Genomic DNA, 25,765 nt, shown 5'->3' with positions numbered 1-25,765 from the left:
GTGGCTTCCGTCTGGCCCGTCTACCTTAAAGGCCTGATTGGTGGAATGTTCAAGAGATGGTTGTCCTTCTGGAAGGTTCTCCCATCACCACAAAGGAACTCTGGAGCTATGTCAGAGTGACTATTGTGTTCTTGGTCACCTCCCTGACCAAGGCACTTCTCCCCCGATTGCTCAGTTTGGCCCGTGCGGCCAGCTCTAGGAAGAGTCTTGGTGGTTCCAAACTTCTTCCATTTAAGAATGATGGAGGCCACGGTGTTCTTGGGGACCGTCAATGCTGCAGACATTTTTTTGTACCCTTCCGCAGATTTGTGCCTCGACACAATCCTGTGTCAGCGCTCTAAGAACACTTCCTTTGATCTCATGGTTGGTTTTTGTGCTGACATGCACTGTCAACTGTGGGACCTTATATAGACAGGTGTGTGTCTTTCCAAATCATGTCCAATCAATTGAATTTACCACAGGTGGACTCCAGTCAAGTTGTAGAAACATCTGAAGGATGATCAATGGAAACAGGATGCACCTGAGCTCAATTTTGAGTCTCACAGCAAAGGGTCTGAATACTTATAAATATAAGGCATTTAGTTTAAAATGTTTAATACATGATCATTTCTAAAACCCAGTTTTTGCTTTGTCATTATGGAGTATTGTGTGTAGATTGATGAGGGAAAATTATAATTTCATCATTAAGGCTGTAACGTAACAGAATGTGGAACACGTGAAGGGGTCTGAATACTTTCCGAATGCACTGTATATCATCCATTATGTTTGGAACGTGTCAAATCTGATGTAATATGTTCATTCAGCAGGCCTTACCTCCGCCCAGTAGATGGCAGTAACTTCAACAAATGAGACCGTAGCCTACGCTTGAAATACTAGAGAAGATACGCATTCAATGTTATTGTGTCAGTTGCGTAAAAGCGGTAACGTTACGGAGGAAAATGTTGTCAAAAGCTGTCAAAGCGTGTTATTCTGGTGTTAAAAATGTATGTCGAGGTGGACAGGTACTTTCTTCTGCAAATGCCAGGTGCGTGTCGTAGATTTGCATGCTAATTTTACCGGAGAAACGATGTCTGTAGATATGCTTATCATTCACCGTTAATTTACTGTCATTGAGCAGGAAATAAGTTATTTCTTTCAAACATAAATATTTTAGTTAAGACAGCCTTGTCATATGTAGTCAGCAACAAAATATAGCTTCTTATAGTGTTCAACATTGTATGTTGACCCGCTAATGCTAAACTGGGACACAGTCACCTTTGGCACACTTTCCCAGAAATGGCCTTTAAAGCCTACCTAACGTGTTCCTTGACATGAGGTAACTAGTGGGTTTGAGTTTGTAACTCAGCTATCCAATACTGCTAGCTTCAGGTTTTTACACCAGATAATGTGGTTTTTAATCTGTAGATACATCACTGTAAGCTTCCTATTCATGAACCTGACTCTCCTGATTGATTGACTGGTTGTTTTGTTAGCTCCTTGGTTTGGTTGCTTTAACCTAATGACATTAGTAATGTCATTCTAGGTTACTCAGCCCGCCATGGGGGGCTAGTCAAATTCCATGACTCAAATTCCACTACTAACTACACTGATCTCAGAAGTCAGTTTATAACTTTATTAGCAAACACACGTGTTTCAGTATACCACACCTAAAGATTAAAGGTGGACTTTGTAGGACACGTTAGGCCTTACAACTGCCTTGTTATGCCCATTAGACCAACATGTAGTTTATTTATAAGTGCCTGTGCCTCCATTTCCCAGAATGCAGCACAGCCAGCCCCAGGAAGGGAAAGCTTCCCCGTCCAATAGGCCGGAGACGTCCAGTGCCAAGACTCTGATGGACATCGGCACCCGCAGAATCTTCAACGAGGATCATGACATGTTCAGGGAGAGTGTCCGACGTTTCTGGACAGAGGAGGTGGTGCCCTACCACAAGGAGTATGTATTGACTGTCTGTAACCATCTCTGCTTAGGCCTAGTGTTCCCCACCAGGGTCCTGTTCATTAAGTACCAAACGATAGGAAACTGACTGAAAGCGGGAGGAACCAGTTGAACACTCGTTTTCCATTGCAGAATGTTTTGAAAGGGTTTTTTTCTATTGTGTGACCTAATAAACAGGATGCTGATGATGAACTGAATGGTTTTCATGATGTGATTATGTTGTGATGACTCTGCTGGCTTAAGGTATGGTCTCTGTCTTCCCTCCCCCTCCAGATGGGAGAAGGCAGGTATGGTGAGCAGGGAGCTGTGGCAGAAGGCTGGGGAGCAGGGTCTGTTGGGCATCCTCACTCCAGAGGAGCACGGTGGGATCGGAGGTGATCTGCTGTCTGCAGCTGTGATGTGGGAGGAGCAGTGAGTATCTTGTCCTGACCAGGGTGAGTCCATATAATCATATTAATTATATCTTGTCCCTATTGCTATATGAATACAGGTGTGGGTTGATTGCTATGACCATGGGCGGGCGTATAGCATGGGCGTATAGCATGGGCGTATAGCAGAATGTTATACAGTTGTGATTATATGTCAAACAACTGACTTAACTTGGATACCTACTGATAACATCAAAATGCTATTCTGCTAGTCAACAGGCTTTGTGTTGTACTGCAGGGAAAGTCAGAAGGGGATATCAGGACTTTACACCCCTCTCCTCAACCTGTCTCTCTTTGTCCTCTAGGATGTACTCTAACTGCTCTGGCCCAGGCTTTGCCCTCCACTCTGAGATCTGCATGCCTTACATCAGTAACTATGGCTCCAAGGAACAGATTGATCGCTTCATACCCCAGATGGCTGCTGGTACCTGCATCGGGGCTATCGCCATGACGGAGCCGGGAGCTGGCAGGTGAGGTCGTTTAACACTACTGGGCCAAGCTGAGCTGTACTGCTCTGGTCTGGTTACCCTACTGGAAAGGATGATGTGAAAAGAAGATATCCAAGCAGGCACAGTACGGTTTGGGTCAGCGCGATGGTGTGAAATTTGTTCGTTTAATAGGCTTTACTTTCAATATGAGAATTTGACGATGGTAAGGTCAATTTGGGGTCATTCTGCTTGTTTTCATTATGTGTTCTCTAACTTCTACCTCTGTCTAGCCAATAGCAGTTCACCCTAAAGACCCTCTCTTCTCTCCGTTCAACCCAGTGACCTCCAAGGTGTCAGGACGTACGCTAAGAAGGACGGCGATGACTGGATCCTCAACGGCAACAAGGTGCGTTCAGGGTGGATGTGGTTTAACCAGACTAGGGTTGTGTTCAGTAGGGCACACCGTAGCAAAACTTTTGCAAAGGAGAACAAAAATCTGTTTTCTTGCTTGACAAATTTGGGTAGTACGTCCGTTTCAAAATGTTTTCTCCCAACTGAACATGACCCATGTCATTGACCGTTGTCCCTTGACCCACAGGTGTTCATCACCAACGGCTGTATGGCCGACATGGTGATCGTGGTGACCGTAACGAACCGCGAGGCGAAAACAGCGGCCCACGGGATCAGCCTCTTCCTGGTGGAGAAAGGAATGCCGGGCTTCCAGGCGGGCAAGAAGCTGGAGAAGATTGGCCTGTTGGCACAGGTACAGTCAGAAATCTCAATTGCAAATGTTTTAACCCCCTCTCGTTAAGGGGCCATTTTGACCACCTGGCTGGGTTCAAATACTTTTGATTTCCTTTTCACATCCTTTCAGTTTCATTGAACCTGTATGTAGAACCAGAGAGATGGGTTGCTTTTTGTTTTTGACTATTCCTTTGGTTTCATTGTATAGTTGAAGCTCAATCGAAGGCAACTAAAGTATTTGAAAGAAAACAAACACTATTGAATCCAGGTCTGGTCAAATGAAAAAAAAACTCATTGCTTCAAACAGTCGGTTTGATATTGACGTCCCTTGAGAAGTGGGTTCAGATGACGAGAAGTGGGTTCAGATGGCGAGAAGTGGGTTCAGATGGCGAGAAGTGGGTTCAGATGGCGAGAAGTGGGTTCAGATGGCGAGAAGTGGGTTCAGATGACGAGAAGTGGGTTCAGATGGCGAGAAGTGGGTTCAGATGGCGAGAAGTGGGTTCAGAGTGGGTTCAGATGACGAGAAGTGGGTTCAGATGACGAGAAGTGGGTTCAGATGGCGAGAAGTGGGTTCAGATGGCGAGAAGTGGGTTCAGATGACGAGAAGTGGGTTCAGATGACGAGAAGTGGGTTCAGATGGCGAGAAGTGGGTTCAGATGGCGAGAAGTGGGTTCAGATGGCGAGAAGTGGGTTCAGATGGCGAGAAGTGGGTTCAGATGACCAGAACTGGTCAACTGTCATGTCAGACCATTTTATAGAACAGCCATTACCTTTGATATATATTAACCGTTGTCTCTCTGTCCCCAGGACACGGCTGAGCTGTTCTTTGAGGACGTGCGTCTCCCTGCTTCTGCCCTGCTGGGACAGGCCAACAAGGGCTTCTACTACCTGATGAACGAGCTGCCACAGGTACACCTTTCAGAGAGCAATAACACTTGCATGATATACCAGGGTTGGGGTCAGGGACATTTCAATTCAGGAAGTAAACTGAAATTGCAATATCAATTGTATTTATTTAAAGAGCAATGACTGAGTTGAAGGGAATTGACCCCTAACCTATTCCTATGTACTCGATTGTCACAAAGGTATGACTATATCTAGTAGCTACAGACCACGTCATTATTAATGCTCTTCGCCTCTTGTTCTTCCAGGAACGCCTGCTGATTGCAGACATGGCCATCGCCAGCAGTGAGTTCATGTTTGAGGAGACCAGGAACTATGTGACTCAGAGGAAGGCATTCGGCAAGACCATCGCTCACCTTCAGGTTGGACAGCATTATCTTTGACTCGTATTTCTGCTGTAGTAACAGGTATGTTTTCGGTGTAGTGAACACTAGTGCTATTGGGGTGGTAGGTAACCTATGTTAGAGAAGCTGAGTCAAAGTGGGGACTGAACTAGCAACTAGAGGGCTGTTTGTGTCAGACCCCGTCTCTCCTACTGTTTTGCCCTTGAGCGAGGCACTTAACCTCAAACAATCTCCATAGAACACATTTCTGTTTGCTCAGATGGATGAATAGTTGTATTGTAGTATATTGAAGTGATCCACTAAGTCCATCCCCCTGTCTCATGGTGCAGACTGTGCAGCACAAGCTGGCAGAGCTGAAGACTGAGATCTGTGTGGGCCGCTCCTTTTTAGACACCTGTCTCCAGCTTCACACAGAGAAACGCCTGGACTCTCAAACAGCCTCTATGGCCAAGTACTGGTGAGAACACAACCAAATACTAAACCTTCTTTCACCAGATTTATGCTACTCCAGTCCAGAACTGTCAGTATGTTGGACGTGTACACATCCACCCTTGGATTGGATTTAAAGGGAGTGGATTGGTATTAGAGTAATGCTGGTGATGTCTTTCCAGACAATGCTTTTAAACCCAAGAAGTGTTGAAGTGCACACTTCAGGGAGAAGGGTAGAGAATTGGGACACCCCGTATATCGTCTGACTTGACTTTTTTTTGTTGTTTATCAGGGCGTCTGACCTCCAGAACTCTGTGGCCACCCGGTGTCTGCAGCTCCACGGAGGCTGGGGCTACATGTGGGACTACCCCATCGCCAAGTGAGTGACGGTGATGTGTCTCGTGGAAATATAACATGTTATTCTATTTAGTTCTATGCTGTCAGTGCACAAATCCTCTCTCTCCCCATCAGGGCGTTTGTGGATTCCCGTGTCCAGCCCATCTATGGAGGCACCAATGAGATCATGAAGGAGTTGATCGCCCGCAGTATCGTCAGCCAGAAGTGAGGGAGACGTCCCAGTGACATCATCATGGAGGAGAGCTGGGAAGTGGTTAACATAAGTCTCTTAAGACCAACAGCAGTTTTGACTGGGTTAGCTACTGAGCTGGTTGTCCGTGCCTTTTGAAGTGATTGGCATGTTCACTGAAGGTCGGCTAGTGGTATTTCTGGGACAAATCTGAACTTCCACTTAAGTCAAATTTTCACTTATTCTCCCATAGAGATCAATGCATGACTGAGAGAAACATTTTACTTAAGTGGAACTTAGGATTCACTCCTCTTTGAATAAGCATGGAGTGAAATAATAGATATTCAGGTTTTGTCATTTATTTTCTAATATTGCGGGGAATGTGTTTTTAACAATCTAGATGTAGGGTTGTTTATCCCTTTCCTTTTGGCTTCTATAAAGTCAACAATATGTTATTAAATCCGTCCATCCTTTCACACTTGAAATCTAAAAAGTTTGAAACAATGATCAAATAAATGCACAGAGTTAAGTTGTATATTTTTGTAATACCACCTTTGTGTTTGTGTCTGTCCGTCCTGCTGTGTTTATGGGGGTGGAAAACTAAATGGTAGAGTCCTGTACGTTAGAATGTTTTAGTTTGAATGAACAGTATTTTATCCATCATTTGTTTGTAGCTCCAAACCGGAAGTGCCCTTGCATTCTTCTCCTAATAACTATTAATGGTCAGCATTAAAGGGGGAAGGGGGTACAACTGTCAGTTGTACAACTGAATGCATTCAACTGAAATGTGTCTTCTGGATTTAACCCTCTGAATCAGAGAGGTGCAGGGGGCTGCCTTAACACATCAACAAGCTGTGAATTACAACATTGCAGAATTGTTGAACATTTTAAATACCACCTTTTTAAAAACATTTTGTAATGTAATAATATTACTTGTTTATTAAAGTTATACAATTTTGGTGATCCCTCTTCCAATTTTAATTTGTATCTATTGTGTTCTGTCAGTTTCATGAAGATGTGGGGTGTTCTGTTGCAGTGGACGAAGGCATACAGGAATAATGCATCATGATACGGTCCTAATGCATTATAAGCCCGGTTTTTGGGTGTGTGTCTTTTGTACGTGAGAAGATGTGTGAGCCTGAGATTGATGCCCTGGTGACAGCTCAGGAGGACGAGAACGGCAGCCTCAACTACTAAGGTTAAGTCTTCTGCGCAATGCTATCTCCTGCGATGTATTATTTTAACCACAAGATGGCAGTATTGTGAACCAATTAAACCTGGGTTTTATTCCATCTCAATAGTGATGTGTGTCTACTAGGAGTATTTTCATTAGCTATGATTCCATTCCTTTTATTTTTTTTATCAATTCCTATCTGTATGATTTTGATAATCATCCTGTTACCTTCAGTATTAAAGTTTAGTGGAGTGCTGTGGGCACATCTATTTAAAGCTCTTGTCCAAGGTGCTGTGTTAGGATGTAGAACAAAAGATAAATCCACATTCATGAAACACCATTGGGCAGGGGCCACATTCAGTATTCAAATGTTGAGAAATGTAATGAATAGAGCTGAAGAGCTTCCTTATTCTACATATCACTCTGTTCTACATCATGTATTTCTATCTGAAATCTACAACGGTTGTGCTTGGCTAAACCTATTCACCCAGGTGTAGTATTAAATCCAGCTGCCTCTCTGAACACTTGAGTTGCAAACTGCTTTGGCTCAACACAAAGGCAGGTGTTTTTCTGGCTCCCATTGACCCAGTCCCAAACTGAAAGCCATACATGTACTGGGTAAGCATCCCAAATTGCACCCTATTCTCTATATGTAGTGCACTACTTTTGACCAGAGCCCTATAAGGTTTAATTTGGGATGCGCACCTAACGTATATAGCTTGATTTAGGTTGAGTTGAATGTCTTGTGTTGGTTTTACATGATAAAGCTAGTGTTTCAGTTGTGCTAGTGTGCTGCTGTCAGGGGATATGCCTGTGGCCAGCTGGCATGGGTACACATGTTTTCTGTTTAAGGAGAGGGAGAGTCAATCTGCTCCAACCCCCACATTCCCCCAAATCCTACAGTGCCTGTTTTGGTACGGGCACCAGACATGGTGTGCCTGGGATCCCATGGGGGAAGACGGGAGCAGATGCTTCCTTGATAAATCCAGTTCCTCTCTTTCCCTCACTCTTTCTCCCGATATCCTCTCTCCTCCCCACCCACATCTCCTCTGTGCCCTCCACATCTCTCTCACTCACTCCTCAACCAGTGCCGCACCCCTCCCTGTAAGCAGAGCAAGGCAATGCAGCTACTCACAGAAGCCCATCCATCCTCTTATATGTAGATCCCCACCTGTGTGTGTGTCTGTGTGTGTGTGTGTGTGTGCGTTGGTGCGCATGCGTGCGTGTGTGGGAGCGAGAACCTGCAACCGTTGGTTGCATACAAATGAATGCGCCACTACGGATGTAATTACGGCATTTGAACGCGGTGGGAGGGGTCAGAGAGACCGATATCTCTTTGCATTGTCACTAGGGCTCAAGGCACAGTGCGCAAGGGATTTATTTATACGGTTCATTTGCCACGAACAGGTAAGGAAAATACCTTATTCAATTTAAAGGCAAAGCCTGGTTAATTATGTTTTAATTAAATTTAAATTAATTGCACTTTCAACACACTTGATCTAGTTTAGATTTAAAAAAGTTTGATGTTCTCGGAATCACTGAATGTGGCTTCTAATCCGAGTGGTTGCGCATTTAGGAAAGGCATGTGTTACATTGTTTGTGCTTTAGCCTAGTTAAAAATGAGAAGCTTGTTTGTTAACTTGGTAAGAATACTACTGTATTTTACCTTTGAGAAGGAACCAGGTTTGCACATCAGCCTCACCCTTAGAAGCGAAGGGCTTAGTCGGCATGTCCATTTGTCTGCTTTTTTTTGCTACCATCTCGTTTAACTATATATTTTAAACATCACACCTTTAAGTGTTTATTTGTCTCATAAAAATGCGTAATAAAAAGCCCGTTAGTATTTTTGTTGGTCAACTTGTGAGCGCTCCGGGGCTGCGGGCTATGCCCATTGTTCAGGTCCACCATGCATGGTGCTGAAACGGTGCGGGGGCTGCTCTGGCGGATAACTGCAGTAACCGCACCAGCCTGCTATAGCCTACTCTCTGCCTAATCCCAGATTTGAACTAGGCCTACGGTTTTGTATGGCAACATAGGCCTATTGGTGATATCTTTGTTATTCGTTGTTTATTGTTTATTCACTCTTCATGACGTATAGGCAGGATCAGTGTTCTAGATCTGATTTGAATGGAGTCTTGGAGCCACGCCGTTAGATACAGGAGACCTGCAGTGTCGTCCTATTTACACCATTCAGCACTGCAGTGGAAACCAATGCCCCACAAACCACGTCGATATGCATTGCAATTGTTAACAATGAAAGAGGCGGGGTCATTTTTAATTATGACGTTTCGCAGCAATAGACAATATCAAGCATCTGAAAAAACTCTCAGATCTGAGAGCTTCTGAAAAAGCCCACCCAGACAAATACTTCTGCATTGGCAGGTGCCAACCCTAGACAGCAGCTAGTCTTCTCAGAGTATTGATGTAATAAGGAAATCTACAACATACAGTATAGCTATTTTACAGGACATATTCAAAATGTATTTATTAAAAAACACACCTATTTTCCCTCTAAATACTGGGCAGTGCCTAGAGCCCTTAGTTCATATAATGTTATGTGAATCAAATAGCAGCATTGGACATAATTATATTTCCAATATTGAGCCCATTCCACATTATTACATTGTGATTCTGTGCTCTTTGCGAATCGCCCTGTAACAGGCCAGTAAAGCTAATAGATGAAAACCTCTATACCTCAGTTTGATGTCTTGACACTTTACAGTAGATACTGATCTCATTCGGACTCTGTTTCCATTACTCTGGCCTGACTGGAGTCTGATTGAAGTGCTATAGTGCTGCTATGCGTTCTCTGATCTAACCGCCTGGTCTTTACATCTTGATGGAGTACAGGGACGTTTGAGTTCCCATGTCTGGATGTGAGAATATTCCTGTGTATAATATAGGGGCTGTGGGGATTTAATGTCCACATAAAGCATTCTGTATTGTATAGTGGGATACTATGTTACACATACGGTAGAGGCCTGCCTACTGGTCAATACCTCTGGAAAACATGGATGTGTTATGGGAACCAAATGAAATGAAAACACTGTGAATGTTACTGTGTGAATACTGTAGATGTTACAGTACAGTATAGATGATGAAACAAAGGGGGATGAATCAGAAAATAAACATTGATCAGTAATACACAATATGGTTTGGGTTGGAAGACCCAGAAATAGCTTGGACCTAGCCTGGTGAAACTAGCCTTCAGTCTGTTAACCAGGCTACCTTTGACCCCCTACGCTAGTAACACTCCTCCTCAATGTCTTCAATCTAGAGATTAGCGGGTGCTCAGTCCAAGCCAAATGGGGTTTGACAAAGTACATTAGGGAGTACACACTGGACGTGTGTATCCAGTTCCCCCATCTCTCCTGTATGGACATTATTCTATCAGCCTAAATTGGGGTAACTGTAATCACAGGAACGGTAATTGAACTGACCTTAATCACAACCTTGAGCAGTACTCTGACTGAGCCCTGAGGAGCCCCAACGGCGGTTCAGTTTCAATCTTCTCCACACTTTGCTGTTGCAAGCCTGGGAAACTGAGTCTGTCTTCGAGTGCCACGTGGGAAATGGATACACACATCAGCTCTGGTTATGTTAAACATGCACACTTGGCTCGGGAGACGTCATTTTACAGGGGAGAAGTTTTGTTTGGATTGAAAAACCATTCATAGGTCTATTTGTACTGTAGTAGTTTGCAAACAGACTTGACGCTAATGTGCGTTTAGCTTTTGTCATGCAGATTGGGAATAGTGGCTTGCAGTGCCAAAGTGCAGGGGAAACTATTTCTCTGCAGACTCTCTCTTCTGCCTCTCTCTCTCCTTCTGCCTCTCTCTCTCACTCTCCCTCTGGCTTTTGAGTGAGAGGTATCAGGTGTGTTTGATGAGAGAGAGCCCACATGCAGGCAGGGTTGTTGGCTAACTCCAACCTGACCTACTGTACACTGACAGAGGGACATACTTTAGCCATATTACACTGTTGAGTCTATCATCAATGGACTTCTCTAACTGTGATGACCTCTAGTAAGACACTGTGCAGTCGTGTATGTGTGTGTATGTGTGTGAACATGGCCTCTCTACAGGCGTCTAATGAGAGGTGGCTGTGGGGTGGTTTAATGTATGATTAAGTCTCAGGGTGTCTGAGCTGTCTGTGGAGCCTAAGCTAATTCTCACACGTCTAACAGAGCAGCCGGTCTACTGACCTCCAGCTAGGATACACACACACACACACACACACACACACACACACACACACACACACACACACACACACACACACACACACACACACACACACACACACACACACACACACACACACACACACACACACACACACACACACACACACACACACACACACACACACACACACACACACACACACACACACACACACACACACACACACACACACACACACACACACACACACACACACACTGTTTCATCTTGAGTTTTGACCCATAATAGCCCTCACATTGATCCGTCAGTGCATTATTGAGTGTATGATATGAACTTGTGAACTTTTGTCTCATATCAGCCAGCACTATTGTCTCCCCTGCCTGTAGCCTCTCTGAGGCTCAGCTCTAACTAACTGTGCAGCAGGCAAGACAGACCCAGACTCTGCAGCCCAAATGGCAGCATAGTTCTGATCTCTTCATAGTGCACTACTGGAGCCCTATAGGCCCTGGTCCAAAGTAGTGCACTGTATAGCGCAGGGGTATTCAACTCTCAACCTACGAGGTCCAGAGCCTGCTGGTTTTCTGTTCTACCTGATAATTACTGCATCCACTTAGTGTCCCAGGTCTTAATCAGTCTCTGATTAGAAGGAACAATGAAAAAACACAGTGGGACTGTCTTGGAGGTCCAGAGTTGAGTTTGAGGGGTATAGGGAATAGGAAGCCAGTTAGACCGCAGACAGAGTCAGGGCTAAGACCCTGGCTGTGAGTGACCAAGACTCTCCCCTCCCTAGAAGCCACTCTGCCCAATCACTCCTGACAGCCCACGTCACAGTGCATCACAGAGCTGTCCCCTTCCCATATCACAGAGGACACACACTAGGGGACACACTAGGACACACACTAGGACACCCACTAGAACACACACAAGGTGACACTCCCATTTAGGGCACATCGAACCATGTCAACACCCTTCAAATCTATCTACATGCAGAATGCTCTTTATGATAGGATAGAATAGGATAAACTTGAGGAACATAGTCTTAGACACACTGAGTAGAGCACTTACCAAAATAAAGATGGTCAATTACACAATCAACTGTAAATTACACAATCAACTGTAAAGTACACACTCAACTGTAAATTACACAATCAACTGTAAATTACACAATCAACTGTAAAGTACACACTCAACTGTAAATTACACAATCACCTGTAAATTACACAATCAACTGTAAAGTACACACTCAACTGTAAATTACACAATCAACTGTAAAGTACACACTCAACTGTAAATTACACAATCACCTGTAAATTACACAATCAACTGTTAATTACACACTATTGTAAATTACACACTCAACATCTATACACAATACATATATTACCCATTACCAATGTCATATTACCCATTACCAATGTCATATTACCTGTTACCAACGTCATATTACCTGTTACCAATGTCATATTACCTGTTACCAATGTCATATTACCCATTACCAATGTCATATTACCCATTACCAATGTCATATTACCTGTTACCAATGTCATATTACCTGTTACCAATGTCATATTACCTGTTACCAATGTCATATTACCTGTTACCAATGTCATATTACCCATTACCAATGTCATATTACCCATTACCAATGTCATATTAGCCATTACCAATGTCATATTACCTGTTACCAATGTCATATTACCTGTTACCAATGTCATATTAACTGTTACCAATGTCATATTACCCGTTACCAATGTCATATTACCCATTACCAATGTCATATTACCCATTACCAACGTCATATTACCTGTTACCAATGTCATATTACCCATTACCAATGTCATATTACCTGTTACCAATGTCATATTATCTGTTACCAATGTCATATGACCCATTACCAATGTCATATTACCCATTACCAATGTCATATTATCTGTTACCAATGTCATATTACCCATTACCAATGTCATATTACCCATTACCAATGTCATATTACCCATTACCAATGTCATATTATCTGTTACCAATGTCATATTACCCATTACCAATGTCATATTACCCATTACCAATGTCATATTACCCATTACCAATGTCATATTATCTGTTACCAATGTCATATTACCCATTACCAATGTCATATTACCCATTACCAATGTCATATTACCTGTTACCAATGTCATATTACCCATTACCAATGTCATATTACCTGTTACCAATGTCATATTACCCATTACCAATGTCATATTACCCATTACCAATGTCATATTACCCATTACCAATGTCATATTACCTGTTACCAATGTCATATTACCCATTACCAATGTCATATTACCCATTACCAATGTCATATTACCCATTACCAATGTCATATTACCTGTTACCAATGTCATATTACCCATTACCAATGTCATATTACCCATTACCAATGTCATATTACCCATTACCAATGTCATATTACCCATTACCAATGTCATATTACCCATTACCAATGTCATATTACCCATTACCAATGTCATATTACCCATTACCAATGTCATATTACCCATTACCAATGTCATATTACCCATTACCAATGTCATATTACCCATTACCAATGTCATATTACCCATTACCAATGTCATATTACCCATTACCAATGTCATATTACCCATTACCAATGTCATATTACCTGTTACCAATGTCATATTACCCATTACCAATGTCATATTACCCATTACCAATGTCATATTACCCATTACCAATGTCATATTACCCATTACCAATGTCATATTACCCATTACCAATGTCATATTAGCCATTACCAATGTCATATTACCCATTACCAATGTCATATTACCTGTTACCAATGTCATATTACCCATTACCAATGTCATATTACCCATTACCAATGTCATATTACCCATTACCAATGTCATATTACCTGTTACCAATGTCATATTACCCATTACCAATGTCATATTACCCATTACCAATGTCATATTACCTGTTACCAATGTCATATTACCCATTACCAATGTCATATTACCCATTACCAATGTCATATTTTCTGTTACCAATGTCATATTACCCATTACCAATGTCATATTACCCATTACCAATGTCATATTACCCATTACCAATGTCATATTACCCATTACCAATGTCATATTACCCATTACCAATGTCATATTACCCATTACCAATGTCATATTACCCGTTACCAATGTCATATTACCCATTACCAATGTCATATTACCCATTACCAATGTCATATTACCCTGTTACCAATGTCATATTACCCATTACCAGTGTCATATTACATGTTACCAATGTCATATTACCCATTACCAATGTCATATTACCCATTACCAATGTCATATTATTACCAATGTCATATTACCCATTACCAATGTCATATTACCCATTACCAATGTCATATTACCCATTACCAATGTCATATTACCCATTACCAATGTCATATTACCCATTACCAATGTCATATTACCCATTACCAATGTCATATTACCCATTACCAATGTCATATTATCTGTTACCAATGTCATATTAGCCGTTACCAATGTCATATTACCCATTACCAATGTCATATTACCCATTACCAATGTCATATTACCCATTACCAATGTCATATTATCTGTTACCAATGTCATATTACCCATTACCAATGTCATATTACCCATTACCAATGTCATATTACCTGTTACCAATGTCATATTACCCATTACCAATGTCATATTACCCATTACCAATGTCATATTACCCATTACCAATGTCATATTACCCATTACCAATGTCATATTACCCATTACCAGTGTCATATTACCCGTTACCAATGTCATATTACCCATTACCAATGTCATATTACCCATTACCAGTGTCATATTACCCATTACCAATGTCATATTACCCATTACCAATGTCATATTACCCATTACCAACGTCATATTACCCATTACCAATGTCATATTACCCATTACCAATGTCATATTACCCATTACCAATGTCATATTAGCCATTACCAATGTCATATTACCCATTACCAATGTCATATTACCCATTACCAACGTCATATTAGCCATTACCAATGTCATATTACCCATTACCAATGTCATATTAGCCATTACCAATGTCATATTAGCCATTACCAATGTCATATTACCTGTTACCAATGTCATATTACCTGTTAGCAATGTCATATTACCCATTACCAATGTCATATTACCTGTTACCAATGTCATATTACCCATTACCAACGTCATATTAGCCATTACCAATGTCATATTACCCATTACCAATGTCATATTACCCATTACCAACGTCATATTACCCATTACCAATGTCATATTAGCCATTACCAATGTCATATTACCCATTACCAATGTCATATTACCTGTTACCAACGTCATATTAGCCATTACCAATGTCATATTACCCATTACCAATGTCATATTAGCCATTACCAATGTCATATTACCCATTACCAATGTCATATTACCTGTTACCAACGTCATATTAGCCATTACCAATGTCATATTACCCATTACCAATGTCATATTACCTGTTACCAATGTCATAATACCCATTACCAATGTCATATTACCCATTACCAATGTCATATAGGTCTTGTACAACCACATGCATGTACCACCTGTTTATGAAAATATCTCTCAAATGCAGAAACACTAGTCTTGTTTACAATTGTGTCACAGGGTTGTGTGGGCCTTCTAGGACGATGTACTGTATGTCCTACTGGGGTATATAGGACAATGTACTGTATGTCCTACTGGGGTCTATAGGACAATGTACTGTATGTCCTACTGGGGTCTACAAGACGATGTTCTGTATGTCCTACTGGGCCCTGTAGGACGATGTTCTGTATGTCCTACTGTGGATTTATCTCTTCAAGTGTTTCATACTTTGTGATGACATCATCTGTGGCTTCAGTGTGTCCTCCTTCCAGACCTCTCCGTTAGAGCACAAACATGTAGACAACTGCTCATTAACACATTCTTCACAATATGTGTTTCTATTTTAGGAACTGGTTCCTCCAGACTCTCATTAGGGAAAACACAATGAAAGGAGAGTGATAGGACAGGAGGAGAGGAGAGGAGAGGAGAGGAGAGGAGAGGAGAGGAGAGTAATAGGAGAGGAGAGGAGGTGAATGATAGGAGAGGAAGAGGAGGAGAGTGACAGGAGAGTGACATCAGAGAGAGAGGAGGAGGAGAGAGAGAGGAGGAGAGAGACAGCAGAGAGAGAGAGGAGAAGGAGGGTGACAGCAGAGAGAGATAGGAGGAGGGTGACAGCAGAGAGAGAGAGAGAGGAGAAGGAGGGTGACAGCAGAGAGAGAGAGAGAGAGAGAGGAGAAGGAGAGTGACAGCAGAGAGAGAGAGGAGAGTGACAGCAGAGAGAGGAGAAGGAGAATGACAGCAGAGAGAGGAGAAGGAGAGTGACAGCAGAGAGAGAGAGGAGAAGGAGAGTGACAGCAGAGAGAGAGAGGAGGAGAGTGACAGCAGAGAGAGGAGAAGGAGAGTGACAGCAGAGAGAGAGAGAGGAGAAGGAGAGTGACAGCAGAGAGAGAGAGGAGGAGATTGACAGCAGAGAGAGGAGAAGAAGAGTGACAGCAGAGAGAGAGAGGAGAAAGAGAGTGACAGGAGGTCTTGTCTTGGTCCTGTTTGTGCCCCCAGTCCACTGGTGGGTAAGAAACCGGTAATGAGTCTAGCTCCCAGGATCTCTGGCCCCAGGCCCTGCTGTTAGTTAGCCTAGTGTAAATAGCCTACCGTAGCCATTCAGCCTTTATGGCTTCCAGATGTTGGAGGCTAAACAGCGCCGCTTGTTTTCACTAACCCTCTGCAACAGTCCACAGACGCAGTAAATATCCTGCTTGGGCAAGATGTGAAAGCGGCTGGCCTCTCATTCAACAGTGAATGAGCCCCTTTGTTGGTCGTCCCCACATTGTTCACTATATCACTCATGTCGAGTTTCGCAACCACTTGATAGGCAATGTCATGCTTTTTATGTGTGAATGTGTTTTTTGGTCAAATGTTGTGGAAAGGTTTGGGGGAAACCAGCGTGCAACATGGAAATAATTCCTTCCTGTCGACTCCCTGGGGATGTAGGGCACATTTCTGCTCAAGAGTCCGGCGCTTCCCAATACCTCATGATGAAGACCTCTCATCTCTGTGTGTGTGTGTGTGTGTGTGTGTGTGTGTGTGTGTGTGTGTGTGTGTGTGTGTGTGTGTGTGTGTGTGTGTGTGTGTGTGTGTGTGTGTGTGTGTGTGTGTGTGTGTGTGTGTGTGTGTGTGTGTGTGTGTGTGTGTGTGTGTGTGTGAGAGAGAGAGAGAGAAGCCCTAATTCGGTGGAAGTGCACAGAGAGTCCTCTATTAAGTCAGTGTGAAACACAGGACCAGATGGGAGGGTCTGAATGCACTGCAACGTTACATGACATTCCTGCAGGCTTTTATAAGACCGTTTTAACACAGCAGCTGTGTGTGTGTGTGTGTGTGTGTGTGTGTGTGTGTGTGTGTGTGTGTGTGTGTGTGTGTGTGTGTGTGTGTGTGTGTGTGTGTGTGTGTGTGTGTGTGTGTGTGTGTGTGTGTGTGTGTGTGTGTGTGTGTGTGTGTGTGTGTTGCCCGTGCGTGCGCGCGGCCTTTGGATGCTGGCCAGGTTGGCTTATTATGCAATTGGGCGTACAAAATAAGTATTGTGAGACTTGTAAGGAGTTGTTTCCTGGACACCCCAATACACAGGCTCTCACACTCTCATCTTGGCACTAGTCCTGCACCCTTATTAGTAGTAGTACGGTAGTCAGCCCTCCACTCTGTATTGGCATGTCCTCCTCTAGCTACAACCCCCTGATCTCTGTAAAGTGTTGACTGCCTAGTGCCCAGTGTGCCACACAAGGGTCTCCGTCACCACGACAATGCCTGCCATGGAAACAAGAGCCTTGAGGGATCAGCCCTTTGAGGCTTACTCAATCTATAGGGCCTCTGTGTATCTCTGTCTGGATCTATAGGGCCTGTGTATATCTCTGTCTGGATATATAGGGTCTCTGTGTATCTCTGTCTGGATATATAGGGTCTCTGTGTATCTCTGTCTGGATATATAGGGTCTCTGTGTATCTCTGTCTGGATCTATAGGGTCTCTGTGTATCACTGTCTGGATCTATAGGGCCTGTGTGTATCTCTGTCTGGATATATAGGGTCTCTGTGTATCTCTGTCTGGATATATAGGGTCTCTGTGTATCTCTGTCTGGATATATAGGGTCTCTGTGTATCTCTGTCTGGATATATAGGGTCTCTGTGTATCTCTGTCTGGATCTATAGGGTCTCTGTGTATCACTGTCTGGATCTATAGGGCCTGTGTGTATCTCTGTCTGGATATATAGGGTCTCTGTGTATCTCTGTCTGGATATATAGGGTCTCTGTATATCTCTGTCTGGATCTATAGGGCCTGTGTGTATCTCTGTCTGGATATATAGGGTCTCTGTGTATCACTGTCTGGATCTATAGGGTCTCTGTGTATCACTGTCTGGATCTATAGGGCCTGTGTGTATCTCTGTCTGAATCTATAGGGTCTCTGTGTATCTCTGTCTACTATTTAGATGGAGCCAGAGGGCAGAGAGATATACAGCAGGGGCAGGCTACCCCAAAACACTCTGCATATCCTCTTCTCTAAAATACTGAACAATACTCTACCCCACTCTACAGTACACTATTCTACTTAACACTATTCTTCTCTACTCTACTATACTGAACACTACTCTACTCTGCACTACTCTACACTACTGAACACTACTCTACTCTACTGAACAATACTCTACTCTGCACTACTCTACACTACTCTTCTCTACTCTACTGAACATTACTCTACTCTACTGAACACTACTCTACTCTACTGAACACTACTCTACTGAACACTACTCTACTCTACTGAACACTACTCTACTGAACACTACTCTACTCTACTAAACACTACTCTACTCTACTGAACACTACTCTACTCTACTGAACACTACTCTACTCTACTGTACACTACTCTACTCTACTCTACTCTACTGAACACTACACTACTCTACTGAACACTACTCTACACTACTGAACACTACTCTACTGAAAACTACTCTACTCTACACTACTGAACACTACTCTACACTACACTACACTACTGAACACTACTCTACACTACACTACTGAACACTACCATACACTACACTACTGAACACTACACTACTGAACACTGCTCTACACTACTGAACACTACCCTACACTACAGTACTGAATACTACTTTACTCTACACTACTGAACACTACTCTACACTACACTGCTGAACACTACTCCACACTACTGAACACTACTTTACTCTACACTACTGAACACTACTCTACTCTACACTACTGAACACAACTCTACTCTACTGAACACTACACTACTGAACACTACACTACTGACCACTACACTACTGAACACTACTCTACACTACACTACTGAACACTACTCTACACTACACTACTGAACACTACTCTACACTACACTACTGAACACTACCCTACACTACACTACTGAACACTACACTACTGAACACTACTCTACTCTACACGACTGAACACAACTCTACTCTACTGAACACTACACTACTGAACACTACACTACTGAACACTACTCTACACTACTGACCACTACACTACTGAACACTACTCTACACTACACTACTGAACACTACCCTACACTACACTACTGAACACTACACTACTGAACACTACTCTACTCTACACGACTGAACACAACTCTACTCTACTGAACACTACACTACTGAACACTACACTACTGAACACTACTCTACACTACTGAACACTACTCTACTCTACACTACTGAACACTACTCTACACTACACTACACTACACCACTGAACACTACACTACACTACACTACTGAACACTACTCTACACTACACTACTGAACACTACTCTACTACACTACACTACTACTGAACACTACACTACTGAACACTACACTACTCTACACTACACTACACTACTGAACACTACTCTACACTACACTACACTACTGAACACTACTCTACACTACACTACTGAACACTACTCTACACTACACTACTGAACACTACACTACACTACACTACTGAACACTACTCTACACTACACTACTGAACACTACTCTACACTACACTACTGAACACTACCATACACTACACTACTGAACACTACTCTACACTACACTACTGAACACTACCCTACACTACACTACACTACTGAACACTACTCTACTACATTACACTACTCTACACTACTGAACACTACTCTACACTACTGAACACTACTACTGACCACTACACTACTGAACACTACTCTACACTACACTACTGAACACTACTCTACACTACACTACTGAACACTACTCTACACTACACTACTGAACACTACTCTACACTACACTACTGAACACTACTCTACACTACACTACTGAACACTACTCTACTCTACACTACACTACTGAACACTACCCTACTGAACACTACTCTACACTACACTACTGAACACTACTCTACACTACACTACTGAACACTACTCTACTGAACACTACTCTACTGAACACTACTCTACTGAACACTACTGAACACTACTCTACACTACACTACTGAACACTACTCTACTCTACACTACTGAACACTACTCTACACTACTGAACACTACACTACACCACTGAACACTACTCTACTACACTACACTACTGAACACTACTCTACACTACACTACTGAACACTACTACTGAACACTACACTACACTACACTACTGAACACTACTCTACACTACACTACTGAACACTACTCTACACTACACTACTGAACACTACACTACACTCTGACACTACTGAACACTACTCTACTGAACACTACACTACTGAACACTACTCTACACTACACTACTGAACACTACTACACTACTGAACACTACTCTACACTACACTACTGAACACTACACTACACTACACTACTGAACACTACTCTACACTACACTACTGAACACTACTCTACTCTACACTACTGAACACTACTCTACTCTACACTACTGAACACTACTCTACTGAACACTACTCTACTCTACACTACTGAACACTACTCTACTCTACACTACTGAACACTACTCTACTCTACACTACTGAACACTACTCTACTGAACACTACTGAACACTACTCTACACTACACTACTGAACACTACTCTACACTACACTACACTACACTACTGAACACTACTCTACACTACTGAACACTACTCTACTCTACTGAACACTACACTACTCTACACTACACTACTGAACACTACTCTACTGAACACTACTCTACACTACACTGCTGAACACTAATCTACACTACACTACTCTACTGAACACTACTCTACTGAACACTACTCTACTAAACACTACTGAACACTACTCTACACTACTGAACACTACTCTACTCTACACTACTGAACACTACTCTACACTACTGAACACTACTCTACTCTACACGACTGAACACTACTCTACTCTACACTGCTGAACACTACTCTACTGAACACTACTGAACACTACTCTACACTACACTACTGAACACTACTCTACACTACACTACTGAACACTACACTACTGAACACTACTCTACTCTACACTACTGAACACTACACTACTGAACACTACACTACTGAACACTACTCTACACTACACTACTGAACACTACTACTGAACACTACTCTACACTACACTACTGAACACTACTCTACACTACACTACTGAACACTACACTACTGAACACTACTCGACTCTACTCTACTGAACACTACACTACTGAACACTACACTACTGAACACTACTCTACACTACTGAACACTACTCTACTCTACACTACTGAACACTACTCTACTCTACTCTACTCTACTCTACTGAACACTACACTACACTACACTACTGAACACTACTCTACACTACTGAACACTACTCTACACTACACTACTGAACACTACACTACACTACACTACACTACACTACACTACACTACACTACAGAACACTACTCTACTCTACACTACTGAACTCTACACTACACTACACTACTGAACACTACTATACACTACACTACTGAACACTACTCTACTTTACACTACTGAACACTACTCTACTCTACACTACACTACAAAACACTACTATACACTACACTACTGAACACTACCATACACTACACTACTGAACACTACTCTACTCTACACTACTGAACACTACCCTACACTACACTACTGAACACTACTCTACTGAACACTACTCTACACTACACTACTGAACACTACTCTACTCTACACAAACTGAACACTACTCTACACTACTGAACACTACTCTACACTACTGAACACTACACTCTGAACACTACTGAACACTACTCTACACTACTGAACACTACTCTACACTACACTACTGAACACTACTCTACACTACACTACTGAACACTACACTACTGAACACTACTCGACTCTACACTACTGAACACTACTCTACTCTACTCTACTGAACACTACACTACTGAACACTACTCTACACTACACTACTGAACACTACTCTACACTACACTACTGAACACTACACTACTGAACACTACTCGACTCTACACTACTGAACACTACTCTACTCTAATGAACACTACACTACTGAACACTACTTGACTCTACACTACATTGAACACTACTTGACTCTAGATGTTTTTGACAGGTGTTACAATGCATTGTAACCTCTTCATAGCACATTCGTTTCAATCTCACAGGACAAATAGTGAGTCCAGGAATTCCCTAATTAAATCAAACGATTGCCCTATGACCCTTGAGTGGCCTCTCCTCTTATTGGTGTTACCATGGTAAATTGACTATGGAGTGAACAACGTCAACCCCAAACGGACCTCAGAGTAGTGTTAGTTCGACAGTGATCTGTGTTAGGGTCCGTTGGCGCTCTAGCCGCTCTCACGTGAACCTTGTGCCATGCCATTATTGGACAGCAGGTAGAGCAAAAGAGCAAAAGGTTGCTGTCTGGAATACCCAAGCAGACAAGGTGAAACAAAATCAAACATTTGACTGGACCTATCAGGGTGTGTGTTTGCTGCACAGGAACACACAAAATAGATCAATGCAGATGGCTTGGAGCTGGTGACTGCTGACAGTAAGGGACTGAGCCTAGGAGACTGTCTGTCTGCCTGTCTCTCTGACTCTGTCTCTATGTATGTCTGTGCATATTTCTGTGTGTGTGTGTGTGTGTGTGTGTGTGTGTGTGTGTGTGTGTGTGTGTGTGTGTGTGTGTGTGTGTGTGTGTGTGTGTGTGTGTGTGTGCAAGTAGAGGGGGAGAAGGGGGCGTTCTGACGCTTGAACTCCTCTGCCTCATTATTTTCAGCAACATAAATCCCAGTATAATACCACTAGGGTCATTAGCTTTATGTCCTGGCCTGTCGCTCCATAAACAGTGTGAGAACTCTCTCCTGGGCTGCTGTTCTCCTAGCTGACACACACAAGGGGAAGATTGACTGTTGTCTGGATCTGCTTGTCATTTAGCTCTGTGAGAAAGTGTGAGAGAGACAGAGGCTTCTATCTTCCTTGTACTGTGTGTGTGTGTCATCTTAAACTGCGAGGGACTGCAGATGATGCGTGTTTGTGTGTGTGTTGGTGCGCACGTGTGCTTTACCAGGCATGTTATGCTGACGTGCTGTAGGCGTCTGGAACACTAACTGCCTGTCTCACCATTAGAACCTGGGGTGTATTCAGTCAGCTGAAACGTTCAGATAGAAACCATTCCTTAGTCTACATGACAAGCAATCATAACTGTTCTACGCAAGACATTTCTATCATTTTGGTCTCTTGAACAGGACCGATGGCTTCAGGAAGGATTACAACTTCCTTGTGTGACAACGAGAGCTAGCCAATAGTTTTCATCTATCCATGGTCCATGTTGTCTATGTGTCTTTTTACATGAGTTTTTGGGGAATCTGAGACACTGAACACTTTATCCCTCTCTAACGTTCCTCTGGATTCTTAGCCTCTCGGGAACAACAAAACTGTCCTCTGGTGTTTACCTCCCTCGATAAACCCTGCTGATGGATTTTGTGGGCTTTTGCAGTGACCGTGTGGAGACAGAGGTTGGTTTACAGAGCCTGCGGCGCTGTGCTGTCCATTACATGCAACAATGTGGCTATTTGGTCACTGTGTCCTTTTTCTACCCAGTGTACCAAGGACATACTCAAAAGTCACCTCCTCTGGTGTCTCTTGACAGCAATAGTTAAAGATTTGGAATAAGGCTTCGATGACAGAAAGATAGCTTCGATGACAGAAAGATAGCTTCGATGACAGAAAGATAGCTTCGATGACAGAAAGATAGCTTCGATGACAGAAAGATAGCTTCGATGACAGAAAGATACCAGTGTATGACAGAAAGATAGCTTCGATGACAGAAAGATAGCTTCGATGACAGAAAGATAGCTTCGATGACAGAAAGATAGCTTCGATGACAGAAAGATAGCTTCGATGACAGAAAGATAGCCTTATTAGAGTGTATCTGAGGAATGTATGAAAGCAGATTTCCTAAAAGCATTTCTCAAGGTGCTGACATCACAAATATATCTCACCGTTGTTGTTGTTGTTGGGTCTGCTTTGATTCGCCACACCCGTACTGTCTGTCCCTGTGATGGATGATGTATCATGGTGTGTGTGGTGACAGAGTCTGACTGCAAAGCTGCTCAGGCTGCCACTGGTATGTGGTCTGATGTGATCAGCATCCCTGTCATGTCTTGCCAGTCGTTAGCTAGCTTTGATGAGCTAGCTAGCGCTCCTGAGGTAGGCGTCGGCCACAGATATGGATACATTAGCCTACATACAGTGTGTTGGTTTGATGTTACGTCACTTTGTGCTCGCTGTACAATGTGTTGGCTACATGGCTCTCAAGACTGGTGTGTTGTGCTTTCAGGGTGTGGATCTAAGAACAAAACACTTTGCCAAAGATGCATTTCTAGCCTGGTACCATATATGTTTCTAGTCTGGGACCATATCTGGTTCTTGCCTGGGACCATATCTGTTTCTAGTCTGGGACCATATCTGTTTCCAGTCTGGGACCATATCTGGTTCTAGTCTGGTACCATATCTGTTTCTAGCCTGGGACCATATCTGATTCTAGTCTGGTACCATATCTGATTCCAGCCTGGGACCATATCTGATTCTAGCCTGGGACCATATCTGGTTCTAGCCTGGTACCATATCTGTTTCTAGTCTGGGACCATATCTGGTTCTAGTCTGGGACCATATCTGGTTCTAGTCTGGGACCATATCTGGTTCTAGCCTAATATCATATCTGTTTCTAGTCTGGGACCATATCTGGTTCTAGTCTGGGACCATATCTGATTCTAGCCTAAGGCCATATCTGGTTCTAGCCTAATACTATTTCTGTTTCTAGTCTGGGACCATATCTGGTTCTAGTCTGGTACCATATCTGATTCCAGTCTGGGACCATATCTGTTTCTAGTCTGGGACCATATCTGTTTCTAGTCTAATACCATATCTGTTTCTAGTCTGGGACCATATCTGGTTCTAGTCTAATACCATATCTGTTTCTAGTCTGGGACCATATCTGTTTCTAGTCTGGGACATCTGGT

The 25,765-nt window shown here is 42.8% G+C and overlaps 2 protein-coding genes across 10 annotated transcripts in view; both read left to right on the top strand.

The window, feature by feature from the left end:
* Positions 1-855: 855 nt before the first annotated feature.
* acadl (acyl-CoA dehydrogenase long chain) lies at positions 856-6,703 on the top strand. The gene is made up of 11 exons (XM_052499905.1): positions 856-1,024; positions 1,759-1,935; positions 2,212-2,349; positions 2,672-2,836; positions 3,134-3,200; positions 3,393-3,557; positions 4,346-4,447; positions 4,690-4,803; positions 5,115-5,242; positions 5,507-5,593; positions 5,686-6,703. Exons 1-11 carry the CDS (start codon positions 939-941, stop codon positions 5,777-5,779), a joined length of 1,323 nt encoding a protein of 440 aa, XP_052355865.1. The 5' UTR covers positions 856-938; the 3' UTR covers positions 5,780-6,703.
* A 1,454-nt stretch (positions 6,704-8,157) lies between these two features.
* LOC118381894 (microtubule-associated protein 2-like) overlaps positions 8,158-25,765 on the top strand; it is a 103,402-nt gene continuing 85,794 nt past the window's right edge. For 5 of the 9 annotated variants that reach the window (XR_008095947.1, XR_008095949.1, XR_008095948.1 and 2 more), the window contains exon 1: positions 8,159-8,321. The gene's annotated coding sequence lies outside the window, so the exon portion shown is untranslated. Of the gene's footprint in view, positions 8,322-25,765 lie in introns of all 9 variants that reach the window. The other 4 variants (XR_008095953.1, XR_008095952.1, XR_008095951.1 and 1 more) reach the window with 2 other exon arrangements.

This window comes from Oncorhynchus keta, chromosome 37 (genome assembly GCF_023373465.1).
Source record: "Oncorhynchus keta strain PuntledgeMale-10-30-2019 chromosome 37, Oket_V2, whole genome shotgun sequence".
Taxonomy (NCBI): Eukaryota; Metazoa; Chordata; class Actinopteri; order Salmoniformes; family Salmonidae; genus Oncorhynchus; species Oncorhynchus keta.
This window is presented reverse-complemented; position numbering and strand designations above follow the sequence as displayed.